The 24184-nt window shown below is 39.2% G+C and overlaps 1 protein-coding gene, 1 long non-coding RNA gene, 1 other non-coding gene and 1 pseudogene across 3 annotated transcripts; 2 read left to right on the top strand and 2 right to left on the bottom strand.

Moving 5' to 3' along the window:
• Positions 1-8982: 8982 nt before the first annotated feature.
• SPZ1 (spermatogenic leucine zipper 1) lies at positions 8983-10733 on the bottom strand. The gene has a single exon (XM_004455919.2). It carries the CDS (start codon positions 10490-10492, stop codon positions 9365-9367), a length of 1128 nt encoding a protein of 375 aa, XP_004455976.1. The 5' UTR covers positions 10493-10733; the 3' UTR covers positions 8983-9364.
• Positions 10734-10861: 128 nt separating this feature from the next.
• Positions 10862-22428, top strand: LOC131280111 (uncharacterized). The gene is made up of 5 exons (XR_009187710.2): positions 10862-10907; positions 12142-12166; positions 12994-13078; positions 13271-13388; positions 21995-22428. It is a non-coding gene; the product is annotated as an uncharacterized lncRNA (long non-coding RNA).
• Positions 17232-17336, bottom strand: LOC111763559 (small nucleolar RNA U13). The gene has a single exon (XR_002796406.2). It is a non-coding gene; the product is annotated as a small nucleolar RNA U13 (small nucleolar RNA).
• Positions 20106-21523, top strand: LOC101444691 (E3 ubiquitin-protein ligase Mdm2 pseudogene; annotated as a pseudogene).
• Positions 22429-24184: the final 1756 nt, after the last annotated feature.

Below are 24184 nucleotides of genomic sequence, written 5' to 3'. Positions count from 1 at the left end.
GAGATAAAGAGAGGATTCTGAAATCAGTAAGAGAAAAGCAAAGCATCATGAACAAGGGAACCTCATTAAGATTATGTGCTAACCTCTCATCAGAAACCATGGAAGCAAGAAGAAAGTGGTATGATGTATTTAAGGTATTGAAAGAGAAAAACTGCCAGCCAAGAATTCTGTATCCAGCAAAACTGTCCTTCAAAAATGACAATGAGTTTAAAGTCTTCACCGATAAAAAAAACTGAGAATATGTTACCAAAAGACCAGATCTACAAGAGATACTACAGAGAGTGCTGCAGCCTGAAAGGAAAAAACAAGGGTGAGAGACTTGGAGAAGAGAGTAGAAGTACTTTGCAAGGTATTACCACCTAGTTGGCACCATAACTAAGTCTTCAAAAGGCCATTCCAATGTTCTATCAATCCAGCTGCTTCAGGGTGATGGGGAACATGGTAAGACCAGTGAATTCCATGTGCATGTGCCCATTCCCACACATAATTTGCTGTGAAATGGATTCCTTGATCAGAAGCAATGCTTATGCCATGGTGGTGGATAAGACATTCAGTAAGTCCATGGATGGTATTTTGGAAGAAGCATTGTGTGCAGGAAATTCAAACCCATATCCAGAGTATGTGTCTATTCCATTTAAAACAAATCACTGCCCCTTCCATGGTGGAAGTGGCCCAAGTAGTCAACCTGCCACCAGGTAGCAGACTGGTCACTTTGGGGAATGGTGTCCTACTGGGGGCTGAGTGTGGGTTTTTGCTGCTGGCAGACTGGGCAGTCTGCAGTAGTTGTAGGCACGTCAGCCTTGATGAGGGAAGATCATGTTGCTGAGCCCATGCATAACGTCCATCCCTACCTCCATGACCACTTTGTTCATGAGCCCTTAGGCAATGACAGGAGTACCTGGGGAAAGAGGCTGAGCATTAGCCACAAAGCAGGCCATCCTCCACTTGATTATTAAAATCTTCCTCTGCTGAAGTCACCCTCTGGTGAACCTTCATGTGGAACACAAATATTGTCATGATTTTTGCCCACTCAGCAGGTCTATCCACATCCCTCTTCCCCAGACCTCTCTGTCACCAATTTTCCAATCATGTTCCTTCCAAGCACATCCAGCCAAACCATTGGCAACAGCCCAGGAATCAGTGTACAAATGCACCTCTGGCCATTTCTTCTTACAAGCAAAATGAACAACTAGGCGCACTGCTCAAAGTTCTGCCCCTGGGAGGATTTGCCCTCACCATTGTCCTTCAGGGATGTCCCAGAAAAGGGCTGCAGTGCTGCAGCTGTCTACTTTTGGGTGATACCTGCATATTGTGCAGAACCATCAGAAAACCAGGCCCAAGTTTTCTCATCCTCAGTCAATTGATTGTAAGGGACTCCCCAAGAGGTCAAAGCTGTGGGCTGGGAAAGAGAAGGTTACATGGCAGGGGTGGTGACCATGGGCATTTGGGCTACTTCCTCATAGAACTTACTTGTGCCTTCAGGACCTGCTCAAGCCCTATCTCTTATATGTCCTTCCACTTGATAATGGAGTGCTGCTGTGCACGCCCAACTTTATGGTTTGGTGGGTCAGGCAATACCCAGTTCATGATAGGCGACTCAGTCTCATGGTAACTTGATGGCCCATGGTTAAGCATTTAGTTTCCACTAAGGCCCAGTAGCAGGCCAAAAACTGTTTCTCAAAAAGAGAGTACTTATCTGCAGAGGATGACAGGGCTTTGCTCCAAAATCCTAAGGGTTTGCGTTGTGATTCTCCTATAGGGGCCTGCCAAGGCTCCAGACAGCATCTCTATCTGCTACTGAAACTTCCAGCACCATTAGATCTGCTGGATCATATGGCCCAAGTGGCAGTGCAGCTTGCATAGCTGCCTGGACCTGACACAGAGCCTCCTTTTGTTCTGGTCCCCAGTCAAAACTAGCAGTTTTTCTGGTCATTTGGTAAATGGACTGAAGTAGCAGACCCAAATAAGGAATGTGTTGTCTCCAAAATCTGAAGAGACCAACTAAGTATTGTGTCTGTTTTTTGGCCTTAGGAGGGGCCAAATGCAACAGCTTATCCTTCATTTTAGAAGGGATATCTCAACATGCCCCACACCACTGGATACCTAGAAATTTCACTGAGGTGGAAGGCCCCTGTGGCAGTTTGATATAGTTATGAATTAAAAAAATAGATATTGGATTATGCTTGTAAACTGGTCTATCTGAAGTTTCACATTTACATGATTAAATTATGATTAGGGCTTTGATTGGGCCACATCAGTAGAGTGTTGAGTCTCCACCCACCAAGGGGTGGGGACTCGCAGATAAAAGACATGGCAAAGGACAGAGTTGGAGGTTTTTGATGTTGGAGTTTTGATGTTGGAGTTTGATGCTGAAGTCTTAAGCTGGTGTCTGAGGAAGTTAGCACACAGAGGAAAGAGAAGCAAGCCCTGGGAAGAGAAGAACCCTGAGCCTGGAGAGAAGCAAGACCTGGGAAGAGAGGAACCCAAGAAGCCTGAACCCTGGCATTTGTCAGCAGCCATCTTGCTCCAAAACATGAAAACAGACTTTGATGAGGGATGTAACTTATGCTGTATGTCCTGGTATCTGTAAGCATTTACCCCAAATAAATACCCTTTATAAAAGTCAGCAGACTTCTGGTATTTCACATCAGCATCCCTTTGGCTGACTAATACAGCCCCCGTATTTTTGTTGGATTTATCTCCCAACCTTTCTCGCACAAACACCTTACCAATATGTCTAGAGTCTTTGCTACTTCTTGCTCACTAGGTCTAATCAGCATGATATCCTCATTATAATGGACAAATGTGATGTCTTGTGGGAGGGAGAGATGATCAGGATCCCTGCAGACAGTATTATGACACAGAGCTGGAGAGCTGATATACTGCTGAGGCAAGACAGTGAAGGTGTATTGCTGGCCTTGCCAGCTGAAAACAAACTGTTTTTGGTGGTCCTTACTAATGGCAATTGAGAAAAAAACATTTGCCAGATCAACAGCTGCTTACGAGATACCAAGGGATGTGTTGATTTGCTCAAGCTACCACATCTGGGACAGCAGCTGCAATTACTGGTTAAGTTTATGATAATCTACTGTCATCCTCCAAGATCCATTTGTTTTCTGCACAGGCCAAAAAGGAGAGTTGAATGGGGATGCGGTGGGAATCACCACCCTGGCAGGCTTCAAATTCTTGATGGTGGCACTAATCTCTGTAATCCCTCCAGGAATCCACTATTGCTTTTGATTTACTATTTTGCTAGGTAGGGCCAGTTCTAGTGGCTTCCACTTGACCTTTCCAATCATAATAGCCCTCACTCCACAAGTCAGGGATCCAATGTGGAGATTCTGCCAGTTATTGCATTCTGGAACTGGGAAAATAACCATAGAATGTGTCTGTCCACTGGATCCACTGTGAGATTGTCCTGAGCTAAAAATCCATCAGTCACTTGACATCCATAAGCTCCTACTCTGACTGGTGGGTCACAAGGATGTTTTGGGTCTCCTGGAATTAATGTCACTTCTAAGCCAGTGTCTAATAATCCCCAAAATGTCTGATCATTTCCTTTTCCCCAATGCACAGCGACTCTGGTAAAAGGCTGTAGGTCTCCTTGGGGGAAGGAGGAAGATTAACAGTATAAATTTTTGGCAGTTTAACAGGATCTTTCCCCAAGGGCACCTGGCCTTCTCCTCATTCAAGGGCCTCTGGGACTGTAAACTGTCTCAAGTCTGGGAATTAAGTGCCTGTGATTCTCTGCATCTGTAATTTGAGTTATGGTTTTGTTCACTCAATCTAGAACTCTTTTGTTTATACATATCCAGAAGAAATTTAGTAGACTGCCCATCTATTTCACTTCTAAGTACCCCATGATATATTAGTCAACACCATAACTCTGCTACTCAGACTATTTTGAGTGCTGCTTTGAATCTGCCTTTCATTGTGGTATCCAAGCCCACCTTGTCTTTGGCAATTAACTGCCCATACTTGACTTTTCACAGACCAAGATCCGATCATCCCCATAATGTTTAAGGATTCATGTTCCATCACAGCCCATCCTAGAGTAATATCTGGACTACAGAAAAGAGCAACCACAGAGCCCTTCAGGGAAGATGGAGTTGGTCTTACAAATTTATTCCTCACCATCCTGGTTAAAGGTGTGTCCTCTGGACATTCCTGTGTGGGTGGGCAGCTCTCAAATGGTAAATCCATTCTAGCATTCCAATCTCTCTAAACCTTTGAATTTCCTCTTCTACCATATAACAGGGCAAATCAGGCATCTCAGCCTCAGACATGCTAGGCCATCTTTTGGTCCATGTTTCAGTCAGCCACCCAAGCAAACTGTTAGAGCCCTTTCTAACCCCTCAAGCTATAGCGTTGAATCCAGAATTTCTGCTTAGTGGCCCATATCAATAAATTCAGCATGATCCAACTTTATATTCCTTCCACCATTATCCCATGGGTACCCATTCCCACACATATTCCCCTGATTTCTGTCTATATAAGTTGCAAAACTCATGTAGTTCCTTCAGAGTACAGCATACTTGCTCACGGGTCACATTTGTATTTCACCTTAGGGAGCTGGTTGATTTTAGTCTAGTAAAGGTCTCAAACAGAAGAGGGGTGGTGGGGGTGGGTAAGGGGAAGGAATAGAAATGTCTTGCAAGCTACTGACCTGAGGGCATCCCTTTGCATTTCTTCTGGTAAGACAAGGTTAATCTCTTCAGGCAAAGGTTGGAAGGCAGATTCCTTAGGGTTGATTGGAGGCTGGGCAGTGCATCCTGGTGTTTGGCTGATATCTGCCTCAGGGTTGGGAAGAGATCCAGACTCCCTGAGGCAGGCCAGAGGCCATGCAGTGCAGGCTTCAGTTTGGCTGGTACCCACTTCAGGGATGGAAGAACTCCCAGACTCCCTGAGGCAGGCTGGAGGCTGGGTGATACAAGGTTGAGAAGGTGTGGTCTCCACAGGGTTAGCCATTGCAGGTTTATTTGGTAAAGTCTCAGCAAAATTTAGGATTCCAATGTCCCCACCAGTACCATCATTCCATATGTCTCCATCCCAATCCTCTGAGTTCCACTCCTTTCCAATCAATGCCTTCACTTTAACTGCAGAAACCCTGTGGGGTTGATTTTAGAGTCCTTTGTAACTCTGCTGCTTGTACAATGAGAGTCTGAGTTTGGTTCTCAGATATTTGAAGCCTGTGGCAACAGGAGACAAGATTTTCTTTCGGAGCACACATAAAAACTTTCACATCATTCGTATGGTGTTCAAGTTGCAAATTTGAAGACTTTAGCTCATCTCTTTCTTTTGTAACTGTATCCGGAGTATCTAGGAGGATCCAGCCAACATCATTATACCTTTTGACTCTATGAAACTCTGTTAAGGGTTGAAAACATTTTCACCCAGATCCTTGCTTCCTATAAGCGGGGAAGTAGGGGAATCCAGTGATGATATTTTGTGTATCTCTATTGCCAACTCATGCCATGGACTCTTAGTGGCCTCTTCATTACTGGAAAGGGAGTCATTAGTATCCTTGAGTCCAATTAGAGCAGAAAACCAATTGCAAAATTCCCAGAACCTCCTGGGACATCCCAGGTTTAAAACTCTGTTCCTCAAGAAAAGACTTCTTGGTACCGGTTCCTTGCTGGTACCAAGCTTTATTAGTCAAGGTCCTCTAGGGAAACAGAATCAACAGGAGATATCTGTCAATCATATGAGATTTTGTAAGAGTCTCTCATGTGATCATAGGGATGCACAAGCCCAAGTTATGCAGGCAGGCTACAAACCAGGGACTCCAATGAAGGTCCAATGAAGGTCCTTGATGAATTTCTGGGAAATGTTGACTGTCCAAAGAAATTCTCTCTGAGTGCTGAAATCACTCCCCATCTTAAGGCATTCTACTGATTGGATAAAGCATCACACATTGCTGACAGCAATCTCCCTGATTGATGTAGATGTAATCCTCTATCTTTGCAGTATACTCACTGGTGACTAACGCCCATAAATGTCCATGTATTGCAATTAGCCCAATGCTTGCTTGACCAAACAACTGGTCACAATTACCTGGCTGAGTTGAAACATTAGCCTAACCATCACATATTCCAAAATAAATTTTCCATTAATTAAAAGTTTAAAATGATTATTCACCAGCACCCACATGAAACATCTTTAAAAATGCCTTCCATTTAGAAATTCCCATTTATATGTTTTAGAATTTGTTAAGAATATAAATATGATTGTGTGGTAGAACAATTTTATTACACATATAAAACTTTAAAGCTAGTGTAAAATATAAAGGGTCTTATGTAGCAGTGATTGCCTGCTATATGTTTAATTCAAAAGCAATATTTTTAGTATCAGTGTATTTCTTGATCATTTGAACATATATCTGGTAAAATGTAGAACTGAAATACAAATATTAATCAAGATGGTTGGAAAATAGTGTGATGATTTCCATTCAAGAGAAAAACTAGTGAAATATGATACTTTTAATATCTCCAATATTGTTTATTTGTGGAAATCTTTTTTTCTTTTACTAATGGATGTAGTATGCATATTTTGGCTGCTGTATTATTATGAAGTGATAAAAATTCCACACATGGGAAAGAAATGTTGGTTTGTTAATATTTGACAGCCACTTATCTTTTGACAGATAAGTAGTACCTACAGAATTTGTTCAGGTAATGCATAGGAATAAGCTAAAATACAAAAAGTTTGTCTCGGCAATGTTGTAGTTTCTCATTTCACCCATTCATTTAGTGCCTCCTGGGTAAAATTCCTATTTGAGAATGGATAAAGACAAAGTCTTCTCCTTTTTAAAGGGATTAAAGGGTTAAATGGATCACTCATTTTCTTGAATGCAAAGAAAAAAAAAATTAGTTATGTCACTAAATGGACTTTCCCAACAGATGTTGAAAAGTTCCCTTAGCTTTCCTCCATTTGAAAATGCCTTGATTTTTACTTCATTCCTGAAGGATATTTTAACTGGGTAAACAATTGTGGGTTGGCAAGTATTTTCTTTCAGTTCTTGAAAAATGTTCACTTCCTCTTGGCCTCTGTGGTTTCTGATGAGAAATCCACTGTCAGTTTATTCTTCCTCTGTATGGAACAAGTCTTTTTTTATCTAGCTGTTTTCAAGACTTTTTCTTTGTATTTCATTTTCAGAAGTTATATTGTGGATGTATTGAACTTCTTTGGGTTTATCCTGCTTGTGGTTCACTCACCTTCTTGAATTTGTAGGTTTATGCCTTTCAGCAAATTTTGGAAATTTTGAGCCACTATTTCCTTGAATACTTTTCAGCCCATACCTTGCTTCTCTTTTTGAGAATCTGATGACAGTGGTGTTAGAGCTTTTGTTACTGTTCCACAGGTATCTAGTCTCTGTTTTTGTTGTTAGGTTTCTCTTTCTCTCTCTCCCCACACCCCTGTTGTTCAGAAAGGGATACTTCTTATCGTCCTGTCTTTAAGTTCACTAACTCTTTCCTTTGACTTCAACATTCTCTATTGAGCAGATTCTGAGAGTTTATTAGGATATATATCAGTTCTAAAATTTCCATTTGCTTCTTTTTTATATCTTCTACTTTTTTACTTAGACTTTTTTTTTTTCATTTGTTTTCAGTGTGTTTGTAATTGCTAATTGGAGTTTTTTTATGATGACTGCTTAAAAACCCTTGTCAGATAATTCCAACAACTGTGTCTTCCCACTGTTGGTATCTGTTAATTGTCTTTTCTCATTCAAGTTGAGATTTTTCTGGTTCTTGGAAAAATGAATGATTTGGAATAATAATGATGCATGATTTAGACACTTTGGGTACTATTTCATGAGACACTAAATCATATTTAACTCTTCTGTTTTAGAGGGCCTCCACTGATGCTGTGCCAGCAGGGGAAGGAGAGAACTGCATCTTTACTAAGTGGGGAGTGAAAGCCCAGGCTTTTCATTTTGTTTTCTTGGACACCACCCATCAGAGAGAGAGAAGGGCACTTATCATCATAGGTAGGGGAAGAAATCTAGGCTATTCATTTAGGCTTCCCTACACTCACTCCACTTGGGGGTAGGACACGGAGAGGAATGTTATTACTGTAGGTGGGGTGGAAACCCAGATCCCCACTCATCATCTTCTATACCACCCCAGAAGAAGGGTAGAAGTGCATCATTACCACTAGGCAAGAGTGGAAGTCTTGGCTTTCCACTTGGTCTTTGCTGACAGAGGGGGTAAGGGAAGGTCACAGCTTTTTCCCTATAGTATGGCTGGAGTAGGCAGTTTGTCTTGCCAGGATGTCCCCTTCCTCATCCTTTGGCAAGGGAAAGATGACTATGGGGAATGGGCACATTGTTATCTATGCACCTTGGCACTTCTGGGGTGTGACCTTCTTCAGCACCCTGTGCAGGATACATAAGAGGCAAAAAGGAAAACCCAGGAAACTTAACACCAAACTTAACACTTAAGTCCCAGGGTCCGTGGCCAGTCCACCTTTTCTCTAACTTTTTTATGTTTACTTTATATATACTCTCCAGAGTTTTCAGCTAGCTTCATGGAATAGGAAGAAATGCATCTGCTTCATTTTTTCCAGAACCAAAAGTCTGGCTTCCCTAACAGATCTTTCCAGTTTCCCTGGGTAACTCTACTGCCACCCCTTGGAGGAATGGGAGGAATTTTTCCAGCAAAGACCAAAATCTAGATCCACATCAATTCTCCTAAATAAGTCAAGGTGTTCTTACCAAAGAGCTTCTGCTCCCCATCACAAGCACAGTTCACTCACTGAGAAACTAGAAAGAGTATAGGTAGGGAGTGGGAAGATTTCCCAGAAGGGAAAAACGAGAAGGGTGGTTTAACAGCATTTTTTCACTACCATTTGCCACACTTCAGTGAATAATTGGAAAAGGAGATACATTTAGAAAGTAGGTTTTAAAGGGTCACAGCTTATACTTTACATACTTTTTTCCAGAATGTTTTTCCCCAGGTAATAATTAAATAAAGAAAAAAATGCTTTCCTTGGTTTCATTCTGGTTTTTATTTAAATCTTAATTAGGCCTGAAAGCTTCTCACTCCAGGTTAGTGTCAAGTATCTCTTCTCATTATTACAAAAAGCAAGCAGATTGTAAAGGTGACAAGTTATGGACTTGATATTGATATGTTTGTTTTTTTGTGTGCCCCGTGTGAGGATCGAGCTTGATATTGATATTAATGATCATAAAAGATCAAACTTATATAACTACTGAAGTAATAAATAATGTATATGTTAATCTTCTTGTTCTGTATCTTTTTCTTCATTGAACCAACAGATCTAGCCTATGTTTGATGATTGATCACAACTGTGGTTGGAAATATAGCTATAGTGCATTGAAGAATTGCCTTTTCTTCCCCTTTTACTATTTTCTTTGAATTGACCTCTTTTTTCCCAGAAGAGCTGCTGTTGAAAGACGAATATTGAACCGGTTATTACGAGCTTTCTTATTATAACAAGAATCCAGGCTTCTCGAGAATTTACTTCTGTTTGGAAATGTGCCTTCTGTTTCTTGCATTCTCTGCTGATAAGTTTCTAATTTCTGTTCTTCTGATGACTTCTGTTCTCCCTTGCCCTCTTCATAGTTTATTTGAGTTGGATACTTTTGCAAAGCTCTCTCATTCTGCTGATAGAGTTCACTGAGAATCTCAACTCTCTGCTGTAAGATTTGGCACTCATTCTCCAGTAAAGCTGCAATCAAATTCAATGAGTAAGTGTCACATTTCAATTTCCTCAGTTGTTCTTCCAGTTTATGCTTACTTGATATCTGATTATTCCACTGGATTTGGACTCTTAGGTCATTCTGAGATTTGTGATACAATTTTATTAGTTCACTGAGCTCAGTTTGTTGTTCACTCCAGTGTTCTGCTTCCTGTAGTAACCGCTCCATGTTTTTCCTAAGCCTGACATTTTCTTCTTGAGCCTGAAGGAGTCTATCTTTTTCTTTTTCTTTTTCTTCTTTACTTAGTTGTGTTTCATTAGGGGTTCTTTCTTCTTCTGAATGATTTACTGAGTCCCTTGCAAAAACTCGTACCTTGTTCTTGGAGTTCTGGTTGTCCAATATTTTCTCCTGCGTCTTTGCATTCTGTGTTTCCTTTGGGTCTAAACTGACAAACAGATTTTTCAATAACATTTTATTTATGTTGCCAAGTCCCGTGATGTTTTCTTTAAATTCTGACACATCCTCAGAAATATTGGTGTTCTTAAAAGATTCTTCAGCTTCTGTGGTCTTCTCTTCAAAACTTGTAACATTTTTAAGAATACTTTCAATTTCTTTAAGGACATATCTGAACTTCTGTGCAGTCAGTCCAGTGACTTTATGGCTACTATTATTTTTGGAAAAGAGAGAACCCCAGAATATACAGGGCCGTGGTCCAATTTCTATCAAAGAAATTATCATCTTAGGGTCACATGCCTCTTCATCAGGAGGAGGTCCAAGGGTTTCAGAGGAAGTGGACACTTCCATCTCAGTTGAGCTTGCAAGACTGGCCATCAGAACATGAAGAAAGCAGAAAACCTTAGAGATTTCAGGAAGAGAAGTTGTTGGTCCCCTGTGGAAATGTGTACACAATGTGGAATCAAGCAGATGTCACATCCAGAGTTAAGGCCTGGAACCGGTGAGCTGATGTTTAGATAGAAGGTGGCATCTCAGATAGCTTGGAGAGAAGGGGTGCAGGAAAGGGGACCAGGAGCTGAACCTCCATCCCTCCTCCTCCAGGCTTCTGGTGGTTACTCTCTGGCCCTAGCAACCAGGTCTTTATTCTGTCACTGAACTCACTAGTGTGTCCTGTCCCCTCTCCCATCTCCTTTGTGTCACAATGGAGATGTCTTAAACTGCCCAGCTACACATGCATCAAAATCAACCTTCAGCCACACCTACTCTCCACCCCAGAAAGATCTCTATGACAGTAAGTACTTCCCCTCCTTACATTTTAGGTTTCTGTTCATCTCATTCAGTGACTTTCCTATCTCATGCCTATCACCCAGCACCCCAATTCATTCATAGCACCTGCTTTTCTACTGCCTAAGTGCATGGCCAAGGGAGCTCCTTCCCAGCACATTTCCCCATTCCTCCATAGCACCTGGAAACCTTATTGCTTCATTCCAGGAGAGATGCATCTGTACAAGAAAGTTGTTTATGTAAAGCAGAACCAAAATATTGTAGGGGGGAAATGTCAAGAATTATTCCATTAAAAACATTCCGGGCAATGGACTTGGCCCAGTGGTTAGGGCATCCATCTACCACATGGGAGGTCCGTGGTTCAAACCCCGGGCCTCCTTTACCCATGTGGAGCTGGCCCATGTGCAGTGCTGATGTGTGCAGGGAGTGCCGTGCTACTCAGGGGTGTCCCCCGCATAGGGGAACCCCACACACAAGGAGTGCGCCCCATAAGGAGAGCCACCCAACGCAAAAGTGCAGCCTGCCTAAGAATGGTGCCGCACACATGGAGAGCTGACACAACAAGATGATGCAACAAAAAGAAACACAGATTCCCATGCCACTGGCAACAACAGAAGAAGAAAAAGAAGACACAGCAAATAGATGCAGAGAACAGACAACCGAGGTCGGGGGGCGGGGAGAGAAATTAAAAAAAAAAAAAAGAATATGTCTATTAAAAAAAAACATTCCGCAGGGAGCAGATGTGGCTCAAGCAGTTGAGCGCCTGCTTTCCACATGGGAGGTCCCAGGTTCAGTCCCCAGTGCCTTCTAAAAACAAAACAACAACAACAAGCAAACAAAACCAACTCAGGGAGCCAATGTGGCTCAGTGGTTGAGAGCTGGCTTCCCACATACTAAATCCCAGGTTCAATCCCTGGCCCTGGTACCTCAAAAATAAATAAATAAATAAATAAATAAATAATTCTGCAGTAAGAAGAGAATATCTGAATAGTTCTTTAACAATACAATTACAAGTTAGGACTTCTCTTGGCTTTGAATACAGGCATCCTTTAAGTCAAGCTTAGTAAGCTTACTCCTGATCTTTCTCATTTGATAACACTAAACTTTAATCATTAACTTTCACAATAACTAGTTAAAGTGTAATTTATCTAAAGCATTCGAAACCACTAAATCATCTGATAGGTTATAGAAAAATGACTGAAGTTTATTAACTTAGTGTATTCTGGTCTTTTTGTCCACAGGAGTCAGGAGCTTGAGAACATTAAGGTCAGTCAAAGAAAATGCAACTTGTGTTGACACTTTTCCTTGGCCTTCAAAATCTTGCTGCCAAGCAGTTTACTAACTCATATTATAGTAGTCATTTTTTTTCTTAGAAGAAATGCATATTTGCATATTTCTTTCCTCCCACAGCTACCAATTCACTTTTTAAATTTTTTTATTTCTCTTCCCTTCCCCCCCCCAGCCCCCAGTTGTCTGCTGTCTGTGTCCATTCGCTGTGTGTTCTTCTGTGATCACTTCTGTCCTTATCAGCGGCACCAGGAATCTGTGTTTCTTTTTGTTGCGTCATCTTGCTCTGTCAGCTCTCCGTGTGTCTGGTGCCATTCCTGGGCAGGCTGCACTTTCTTTTGCATTGGGCGGCTCTCCTTATGGGGCGCACTCCTTGTGTGTGGGGCTCCCCTATGCGGGGGACACCCCTGGTTGGCACGGCACTCCTTGCGTGCATCAGCACTGCGCATGGGCCAGCTCCACACGTGACAAGGAGGCCCGGGGTTTGAACCGTGGACCTCCCATGTGGTAGGCAGACGCCCTAACCATTGGGCCAAGTCCGCTTCCCCCAATTCACTTTTTAAAAACAGATTTTTAATTTTTATTTATTTCTTTCCCCTTCCCCCACTTCCAGTTGTCTGCTTTTGGACGTAAGACGAATCTTACCCTCATCCTAGATGTTCATGGAAATTGATTTGGGGGTAACTTGGTCAAGATACCAAAAGATATTTTTCACATTCATCAAAAGAGGATTAAAATACTTCCTTTCTCCATACAAATGTAGTGGATTTCACATGTTAATTTGCTGAAATTTGAGTTTCCTGTAGGTGCTGAAAGGCGTATCATTGCTGAAAGACAACAAGGGAACTCCTCTTTTCTACTGACTCACATCTCCAGTGGATAAACAAGGAAGTTAAGCACAAAGATTTAGATTGTCTTACAATTTCTATCTACTAGTATCCCATAGCCTAATGACTCTAAAAAATAAATTAAAAAAACAAACTATTTTAAAATTAGATAGAAAGCCTTTGTTTAGAATTTTTCCCCCTTTTTAAAATTGATTTCCCTTTTCAAAAATATAATATCTTGTGCTCTCTTTTACAGTTGAATTTCTAAATATCAAAATACTGAATATGTTACTCATGGTTCTTTTGGTGCTAAGTTACGGAAACTAAACTTAAACTGGGTCTAAACCAAATAAAGCTGAGGCAGAGTTGGAGAGGTAGGTGTCATTGGTTTTTTCTTTTTTACTTGTTATTGGTTTATTAACTTAAAAATCTAGGAGTAAATGGCCTCAGGCATAGCCAGATTCAGGGAATCAAGTTATATAATTGGGGTTTGGCCTCACCATCTCTGAGATTGTCTCTGTGTGCCTTCACTCTTTTTTTAAAAAAAATTTTCCTAAATTTTTTTATTTGAAATAATTTCAAACTTATAGGATAGATAGAAAAATAAAACAAAACCTATACAGAGAACTCCATCATATCCACCCCCCTCAGATACCCAGATCCACCAATTTTAGCATTTTGCTGATTTTGCTATATCATTATCATCCATCTATATCTATCTATCTATCATCTATCATCCATCATCATCTTCTAAATATTTTACAGTAGGTTGTATACATCATGCTCCTTGAACATGTAATACTTCTATGTACGTTTCCTAAGAACCAGGATGTTCATTTATGTAATCTCCTTCAGTATAGTTATCAAGTTCAAGCAATTCAACATTGATATAAAGCTTACAGTCTATATTTCAATTTTTTTATATGTCCCAATAATGTCCTTTCAAGTTTTTTCTCCTCCATTATTAGATCCAGCACAGGTTATGTATTACATTCACTTGTCATTGTCTCTTTAGTTCTCTTTTTTAAAAAGTTGTGGAAACACACATGCAACATAAACTTTTCCATCTCAACTATTCCCAAGACTACAATTCAGTGGGATTATCATTCATAATTCTCACCATGGACCATTACCAGAAATTTCCCATCACTCTAAATCAGAGGTTCTTAACCAGGACCCTTGGGGATCCGTGGAAAGATCTCAGGGGGTCCGAGAGATTGAACTGAAAAAAATCAACTTGATTAGATGTCCAACATGATATGGTGTGTTGCCTTGTCAACTACTACACCACAGTTTAATGTTCTTATTCAAAATAAATAACAATCTGCACATTGACATGTCTTTAAAAAATAAAACTTAACTTTAACTTTCCTATATTTTTGATGTATTGGATTATTATTTAATGTGTTAAGAAAGAAGCTCTTATGTATAGTATTATATCATGTTTTTTATTTTAGTAACTATATTTCAATACATGTAACTAATTTCCTTTGCTATTTTATTTTATGCATTTAAAAATATTCATGAGGTGACATATTGATGTGGGTGTGATATATTTATTAAATAATACACAGTAAAGTGTGGACTTAGTATGATTTTTATTTTGATATAGCATGTTCTGAGTGCAGTGGATAACTGCCTGCAAAAAGGTTTGTATATTAGTCAGCGTTCTCTAGGGAAACAGAATCAACAAGAGATATCTGTCAATAGTATGAGATTTTATAAGAATCTCTCATGTGACCGTGGGGATGCACAAGTCCAGATTCCGCAGGCAGGCTGCAAATCAGGGGCTCCGAAGAAAGTCCAGTGAAGGTCCTTGATGAGTTTCCAAGAGATGCTGGCTGTTCAAAGACAAGCTGGGAAATTCTCTCTGAATGCTGAAATCACTTTGCCTTTTAAGACATTCCACTGATTGGATAAAACATCACTCATTGCTGATGGCAAACTCCCTGGTTGACCATAGATGTAATCAGCCATCTATGCAGTAAACTCACTGATGACTAAAATCCATCAATGTCCTTGTATTACAATTAGCCCAGTGCTTGCTTGACCAAACAACTAGTTACAATTACCTGGCCGAGTTGACACATTAGTCTAACCATCACAGTTGATAAGGATGGCAGAGGTGGTTTTATCGATGCCATGGGAAACTTGAATTTCTAAATGTTTGCTGAAAATGACCATTTGAACAGATGTTGAACCACGTTAGGTTATCAGGTATTGAAATTATGGGCAAGTTGTAAAACACAATTTTGAATAATCCTAAAATTTAATTTAAAGGCATGCCAATATTGTGTATCATAAAATGATCTGCTGCTACACTCTGTGAAGGGGTCCGTGGTTTTCACCTGACTGGCAAAGCGGTCGATGGAACAAGAAAGATTAAGAACCGCTGCCCTAAATAGAAACCCTAAAACCACTGTGGATTAATTCTCCATTCCCCCACCCCTGTTCAGTCCCTTCATAAGATACTTTCTCCACATGGTACTTCCAGGCACCTCTAGGTTTCTATCCGACAAACTTAACAATCTCAGAGGAAATAAAATATTGCCTTCCTAATAGCTCTGGCAAGTGTCAAGAAAGGCATTGACTGGCTTGGCAAGAGTCATGCATCAACCCTGGAGTTTGGCAGTGTGCCAATAATCTGGACTGACTAGGGAGAGAATGGTTTCACAAAGGCAAGCTGGAGTGCCTTTATTAGAAAACGGGAGAATGCTGCCCACCTGGCAGAAACAACGGATGCCTACCACACCGCCTAAAACAGAGCAATAGCACAAAGCACTGTTTTCTATACAAATTAAAGGTGCCTTTTCCTCCCACCAGTGCTTGGAGATTCCTGTATCTCTCCTCTGGAGGATTATACAACTGACCACTTCCTTTGATAATCTCTAGAACAGAAACTCAGAGTTCAAAATCATTGCCTTATGTGTGAATAATTTTTTACCTTTTTATTTTGAAATAATTTTAGACAGAGAAATGTGGCAAAAATAGTACAGATAGTTTCTGTATACCCTTCACCCAGCTTTCCCTAATGTTAGTGTCTTTCATGACCATAGCACAATTATCAAAACTAACATTGGCACAATATTATTGACAAAAGCACGGACTTTATTCAGATTTCACCAGTTTTTCCACTAATGTGCTTTCCCTGTTCCAGGAATCCACATAGCATTTAGTTGTCATGTCTACTTAGTCTCTTCTTCTGTTCTGTAACAGGTCTCAGCCTTTCCTTGTTTTTTCATGATCTTAGCACTTTTGAAGCATAGAGAGATTGAGAGGTGACGAGTGTTGTTTGTTTGTATGTTTTCTATTATTATTATCATTGGAATAGTGAAAATGCTCTAATTATGATTGTACAACTATGTGATTATGCCACATACCCTTGATTGTACACTTTGGATAGATTGTGTGCTTTATTAATAAGTATCAATAAATTTATTTGTTTAAAAAAGATTACTGCTCAATTATTTTGTATACTTTCCCTTCATTTGCATTTATCTGATGTTTTGTCATTATTACATTGATGTTATGTGTTTTTGGCAAGAATACTGCAAAGTAATGCAGTACATGATGTCGATATGTCTTATTTCTGGTGATGTTAACCTAGATCACCTGGCTAAGAAGGTGTGTCCTGTGTTAATCCACTGAAAAGTTACTTTCACTTTGTAATAAACCTTTTGAAGGAGATACTTTGAGACTATGCAAATATCCAGTTTCTCCTCAAATTTTTTATCTTGCTTGCAGTGTGACAGTGATATTTTAATGGTCATTTTCTAGTTCCCTCATTTCTTATATTTATTAACTGCAATTATTCTGTAAAGAAGAGCTGTCTCTTCTCTTGCATTTATTTTTTCAGTTATTTGTTTACATTGGTACAAATTCACAAATATTTCTTATTCCTTGGGTTTTAACCCAATCCTATCATTTTAGCTGCTCAAATCTGTATAATAATTTTAATATGATAGAAATTGTTTGATGCCACAGAGTATTTTTTGTTTTGAGTAACTGCTTAATCATTTTTTACTAAAGGATAACAGCCAATATGTTGCCAAGTTCAAGGGTTAGTCTTTATATAAATGGATTCTATGCAGGGTGTGATTTTAAACATTTTGACCTGTATGATTGCCTCTATCTATCTATCTATCTATCTATCTATCTATCTATCTATCTATCTATCTATCTATCTATCTATCTATCTATCTATCTATCTATCTTCACATCAGACAGATAATGTGCCGACATCATAACAAGGTTTGAGGATAGCACAACTCACACAAATGCATAAAATACCCATTCATTATACTTGTGAACCACAAAAGGATCTATGATTACCTTTAGATATAACTTACTTGTATGTAGCAGTTTAGAGGGGAAATTGTCTAATAATTAGAATTTTCATTCAAACAAGCAAAATACAGATTAACTGGACACTTACATCAACTGTTTCCTCAGCATGTCCTCTTCTCTTAGACCACCAGGTGGTGCTATGGGATGTAAGAATCTACTATGCATAAGATAGTATTATTTTTGTGTTGTAATATCTGAACTCTAGAATGGGTGGAACCTTAGAGACCTTCTCATCCAGTCTTACTGTTTTCAGATTTGAGGAGTGGAGTTGCTAAGTGATTTGCCCAAAACTTACAGCTAGTCAGGATGAGAGCTGGGATTAGAGCTCCAGTCTCCTGCCTTACAGAGCAGTGTTCATTTCTCCATGCAACACTGCCAGCATCTTTCCCTTTTCACAGATTTAAATTTTAGTTTTAGAGACATTAGGTCAAGATCAGGCAGATAATATGTGATAAAAATTTAAGAACCCAAATCTTTTGACTCAAAACCCAGGGCTTTTTCTACTACCCCATGTTATGGTGAATGCAGTAAAAATCCACTTAGAGACTGGACTGATTAATCACAACTGATGAAATACCATTAAAGAAAAGATCTTGTCTAGATCTAAAATGTGAATTTAGGAAATAAAACATTATTTTTAGGAACAATCAATAACTGGAACTAAGTTATTTTGATTGATATTCTTAGGAACACTTTTAAAATTTTGGTAAGAGTGATTTATAGAGTTTCTTTCTGTTATATGTTTTAAAGTTGGAGTCTTTGTTGTTGCCGTTGCTGATAGTGAAAATATGTTCATCAGTTTACATATCTGTTATTGACTGCTGTATAACAAACCATACCAAAACACGGTGGATTCAAGCAACAGTAATTATTTATTTTGATTACAAGTTTGCAATTTGTACAAAGTTCAGTAGAGGACAACTCACCGCTACTCCACACAGCATCAGCTAAGGCAGCTCAGTGGATCACTCACATGGCTGGCGAGTAGGTGCTGAATGTCATCTAGGAGTTCAGTCATGCTATGGACTGAATTTCTTAGTTTTTCTCCAGGTGGGCATCTCTAGATGCTGCTTGTGTTTCCTCACGGAATCATGCCTGGGGTCCAAGAAAAAGCATTCCAAGAAAATTAGGCAGAAGCTATTTACATCCAAGACTCAGAAGTCATACAGTATCACTTAAGCCATAGTTCCAAACCCAAACAGATTCAAGGAAAGGAATATAGAGACCATCTTTCAAAGGGGGGGTGAGGGGGTGGCAGGGAATAACTCGCATTGTAAGTAGAGTATATATGATGGGAGATATTGTTAAAGCCATTTTTTGAAACAATAATCTACTATAATTCATTTTGGTCACAAAATATTTAGTGATAACCATACTTACTATCATTGCTATTAGAAACTTAACATGAATAAAATATTGATTGAAGCACTTTGTAGACATTATTTCATTTTATTAGCACATTTTTCAGAGAAAACAAAGGCCTGGAGGAAAGAACTGCCTTCCTGTAGGTTTGTGGCACAGACCAGAGTCAATCTACATTATGTCTCTCATATAACTTTAATAAAATTTTCCTCTAATGGAAAATATTTTAAAAATAACATATCTATGTGTAAGAGTGATATCCTTGAGCTTCCCAAAGGCTCCAATCCCAGAGCATTATCACTATTTGTCCTCTCTAGCTGTTCCCTGGAAATCTCCATTTTCAGGATTTATCTTTATTTGATCTGTTCAGAGCTCACTTGGTAAGAAGCATCTTCCCTCCAGGGAATTTGTCAAGAAAAATCATTGGCAATTGTTTAACATTGCAGTTGCCAGAGGTGGTGTTAGCTTTTGGGGCTAGTATGACAGTTTGAAGAAGTTAAGATCTAAATAAATAGAAAGACATCCTATATTCATGGATTTGAAGACTTAATAGTGTTAAGGTAGCACTTCTTCCCAAATTGACCTACAGATTCAAGGCAATTCCTATAAAAATTTCAGCTGCCTCTTTTGCAGAAATTGACATTCTGATCCTAAAAGTCATAAGGAAATCCAAGGTACCTAGAATAGACAAAAGAATCTTGAAAAAGAAGAAGAAAGTTGGAGGATTCATAATTCTTGATTTCCAGACTGCAATAAACATGACACTGTGGTACTAGAGTAAGAACAGACCTAATTGATCAAGAGAATCGAATTGAAAATCCAGAAATAAACTCTTCCATTTATGGTCAATTGATTTTTAGCAACAGTGCTAAAACAGTTCAATGAGGGAATGAGAGTCCTTTTAACAAATGGTGCCAGGACATCTGGATAACCACATGCAAAAGAATGAATTTGCATATGTAAATCACACATATACAAATGTGAAATCAAAATGTATCAAAGAAGGTGCACTGGGCAGGCAAACACCTGGATGGGCCAAGGCTTCAACCTTACTCTCAGGCAGTAGGGGGAAGGCATCTGGGGGAATCTTGGTGAGCTCCACTCTTTTTGGGGCTTGTCAGGCCCTGTGTAACTGGATGTGGGATGGAGCAAGAAGCCAAATCTGAGCGGTAGCCATAAACTCTCTGGCCAAGTTTCCCATGCTTTGCCGCCAGGAACCTCCTCTGGTGGTTCTAGTGCATTCGACCCCATGATGTCCTGGGCAGCACAAGTGGAATGGCCACCAGGGCCCAGGGTGTTGGACTTGCATGTGCCCAATGAACAGAACAAGGGAGACTTGAAAGACCCCTGCTCCAGGTGCAAAAAAACCCTCATGACAAATATGCAATACCAACATGTCTCTATCTCCTGAAGGTGCTGTAAACACCTCACAGATTCCTGCTTTGGAATGAGAGAGCCTGGTTAGACCAAAACCATTTCTTTTAAAGTTATTAAAGTCTCTTGGTACACAAAAAGATACACAATGAAAGAGGCTATATTTCATCTTGGCCAGTATATTACGGCCAAACAATTATATGATGAAAAGCAACAACATATTGCATATTGTTCAAATGACCTTCTAGGGGATTTGTCTGCAACCCAAGCTTCTCTGTGAAAGATCACAGGAAAATACATACAACTATCTAGAGAAATTTGGCAGTAGTCAATCAGCAGGAACCATCAGATTCAGGTAAGTGAAAACAGGTGTCACCTTGAAGATGGCAATGATCAAATGGACCCTATACAAGAGTTGCAGGAAAAGAAATTTTCACCCTCAAGTCTGATTTCTAGACCAACTACTTCATCTAGAAGAAAATTCAGAGGAATTAGCTGGTGAACAACAAAGAAAGCATCACAAATCTGACAGCATTTCCATTTCACTTGTGTCATAAGGGAGATATGTTGTCAAAGCAGCAGTAGCAGTGAATCCACAGATACTCCATTAAAACCAGATCTTGATGCTGGTATAAGTGAACATTCTGTAATTGGCTGGATTAGGATTCAGTTTCAGATCACTTCAATGTAGAATATGAAGTTAAACGTCTTGATTCAGAAGATTGTAGACTCAGTGAAGAAGGATAAGAATCTCATGTGAAGATGATGAAGTTTATTGAGTTACTGTATATCAGGTAGAGGAGAGTGATACAGATTTATTTGAAGAAGATTCTGAAATTATCTTAGCTGACTATTAGAAGTGTATTTCATGCAATGAGATTAATTCCCCCCTTCCACTGCATTGCAACACATACTGGGCCATCTGTGAGAACTGGCTTCCTGAAGATTAAGGAATGGTTAAAGGGAAAAAAACTGAGAAAGCCAAACTAGAAAACTCAAACATGTAGAAGAGGGCTTTGATGTAGGAACATCAAATTGAAAATAAAAAGACAGTGAATGACTCTAAGAGTCATTTGTTGAGGAAAATGATAAAAATCACACAAACCTCCCAATCCCAAGAAAGTGAGGACTATTCTCAGCCATAAACTTCTAATAGCATCATTTATAGCAGTCAAGAAGATGTCAGGAAGTTTGAGAGGGAAGAAATACAAGATAAAGAAGAAAGTATGGAATCTAGTTTCCCCCTTAATGTCATTGTACCTTGTGTAATTTGCCAAAGTTGACCTAAAAATGGTTGCATTGTCCATAGAAAAATAGGACATTTTACAGCATGTTTTACATGTGCATAGAAGCTAAAAAACTAAATAAGCCCTGTCCAGTATGTTGGCCACCAAGTCAAATGATTGTGCTACCTTGTTTCTCCTAGTTGACTTGTCTAAAAGCAGAACTGTATATTTCTAACTATATAACCCTAAAAATTTAGACAGTTATTTTGGCAATATGAAGTTTATTTTTATTTTTTACGTATATTAAAGTGAGAAAATATCTCAGTCCATGTAGATTTAGTAGATTTATTCTCTTTAATGTAATTTATCTACTTGTGGAGAAGTAAGTATTAGTGAATATTCACTTTCTTTTGGGAAAATTTCATTTGTTTATATTTTATATTTGGGTTTTAATGTAATTTGAATTGGCTAGATAGCTCATCCTTTACTCCTACCCTTCATATTTTAAATCATTTTCACTTTATCTTAACTGAGAAGCATCTTATCTTAAAGATACTTTTAAATGTAACTTACTTAGTACTTTTCTTGTAAGGAGATAGTTTTATGAGAAAAATTTAGTATGTAAAATTTTAGATACTCTTAAACCTTCTGATCCTTAGTTTCTCTTTCAGAGCCTCTGAAAATACTATTTACAGGGAAGCAGATGTGACTGCACTGATAGAGCATCCACCTACCATATGGAGGGTCCAGGGTTCGATACCCAGAGTCTCCTGACCCATGTAGTAAGCTGGCCCATGCACAGTGCTACTGTGCGCAAGGTGTGCTGTGCCATGTGGGGGCTCCCCTGCATAGGGGTGTCCCACACGCAAGGAGTGCATCCCACAAGGAGAGCCACCCTGTGTGAAAAAAGTTCAGCCTGCCGGTAGCATCATACACACGGAGAGCTGATACAGAAAGATGATGCAACAAAAAAGAGATGAAGTTTCCCGTGCTGCCTGACAATACAAGTAGATGCAGAAGAACACCCAGTGAATGGACACAGAGAACAGACAATGGGGGGGAAGGGAAGAGAAATAAATAAAAATAAATCTTAAAAAAAATACTATTTACAGATTAAAAAGAAATTGGTAGTTATATCTTGTGCTATAGAAGTGAAAAGTACTACTTATTCTCTAGCCTCTTTGGTATAGTAAGGAATGGCAGTGATGATGCCCATTGAGAGACTTTGAGAGTAGCCATCATTTCCCAAAAGATAACTTTTTTAAAGCTCACCAGTAGAATGTGGAGCTTCCTGGGGCATCCAATCTGATAAACAATTTCAGGCTTTCATGGGAATTGATTGTTTCTCTTAAGTGAAAAACAGTCTAAGACACTTTGAAGTACCTTCTTGGACTGAGTTATATAGTCCCTGTTAGTTGCCTAGGTTTCAGACCTTTGCTTAAGGCCAGTTTTAGAAACCTGTGAATTCAGAAAGATAAATTCAGGCATTAGAACAGAAGAACTGTTCATTTTTCAAAAAACCGGAATGGTCAACTTTTCTCCAACTTATCCAGAAAATAGTCATCACTTTCCTTCAAGAATGACAGGGTCATAGGATTCTAAAGTCTCTCTCAAACTGTGTAGATTAACTTATTGATTTATATTTACACATGAGTTTTCAGCAAAATAGTGTAAATAACAAAACTTTTAGACAAATGAAATTGAGTTTTTATATAAAGTCCCAATGTTTTTCTCCTGGGTATGACAGATTGAAGGCCAATAAAATCAACTGAACTATGAGTTTAGAATAGAATTAAGGGATAATTTTACATAGCAACTTTGTGTCTGTTACTAGCAATCGATTGTTAAGATAGATTTCAGAAAAACAAAAAGCACATGCAGGGAAGTGGACTTGGCCCAATGGATAAGGTGTCCACCTACCACATGGGAGGTCCAAGGTTCAAACCCCAGGCCTCCTTGACCCGTGTGGAGCTGGCCCTTGCACAGTGCTGATGCGCACAGGGAGTGCCCTGCCACACAGGGTGTCCCCCGTGTAGGGGAGCCCCACATGCAAGGAGTGCACCCCATAAGGAGAGCCACCCAGCATGAAAGAAAGTACAGCCTGCCCAAGAATGGTGCCGCACACACAGAGAGCTGACACACCAAGATGATGCCACAAAAAGAAACACAGATTCCTGGTGCTGCTGATAAGGATAGAAGTGGTCACAGAAGAACACAAAGAAATTGGACACAGATAGCAGACAACCGGGGGTAGGAGGGGGAGCGGGGGGAAGGGGAGAGAAATAAAAAATAAATCTTTAAAAAAAAAAACACAAGCACATGACTTACCTACATATACATCTGTAAGTAGCAAACGAATAACTGAATGTATCAGTACTTGAGCCAGAACTATTCTCAAATACAGTAAAGCTTAATTAATTTGGAATTTATGATACTTCAAATATTGCACATATTGTACAATTCCAATTATATGAAATGTCCAGAACTAAGTAGAATATATCTTTTCTAAGAAGAGTTAGTATAAATGAGATAATTTAATGTTTCATAGTATATGTATGCAGTGATTATGCTGTTTACTAAACAAATCTATGTGCAAATGGAATCACATTCTAAATGCCCATGCATTATTAAAGCAGTTTTGATTGTCTAAATTTTTAGGCTTAGTATAACATTATTTTTTGATTTAAAAAGAAACAATTTATTAAATAATTTTTAAAATGGTTCAAAACATAAAAGTTAAACACTAAAACTATAAAACTTTTATAGAAAGGAGTGGCTGTAGCTCAAGTGGTTGAGCGCCTGCTTCCCATGTGTGATGATCCAGGGTTCAATCCCCATTACCTTCTGAAAACAAACAAATG

This window comes from Dasypus novemcinctus, chromosome 2, assembly GCF_030445035.2.
Source record: "Dasypus novemcinctus isolate mDasNov1 chromosome 2, mDasNov1.1.hap2, whole genome shotgun sequence".
Classification (NCBI taxonomy): Eukaryota; Metazoa; Chordata; class Mammalia; order Cingulata; family Dasypodidae; genus Dasypus; species Dasypus novemcinctus.
Note: the sequence above shows the minus strand (reverse complement) of the source record. Positions and strands in the feature narration are given on the sequence as shown.

Excerpts from the sequence above, each read along its gene's own strand:
- SPZ1 (XM_004455919.2), bottom strand. The coding sequence starts at position 10,492 with ATGGCCAGTCTTGCAAGCTCAACTGAGATGGAAGTGTCCACTTCCTCT.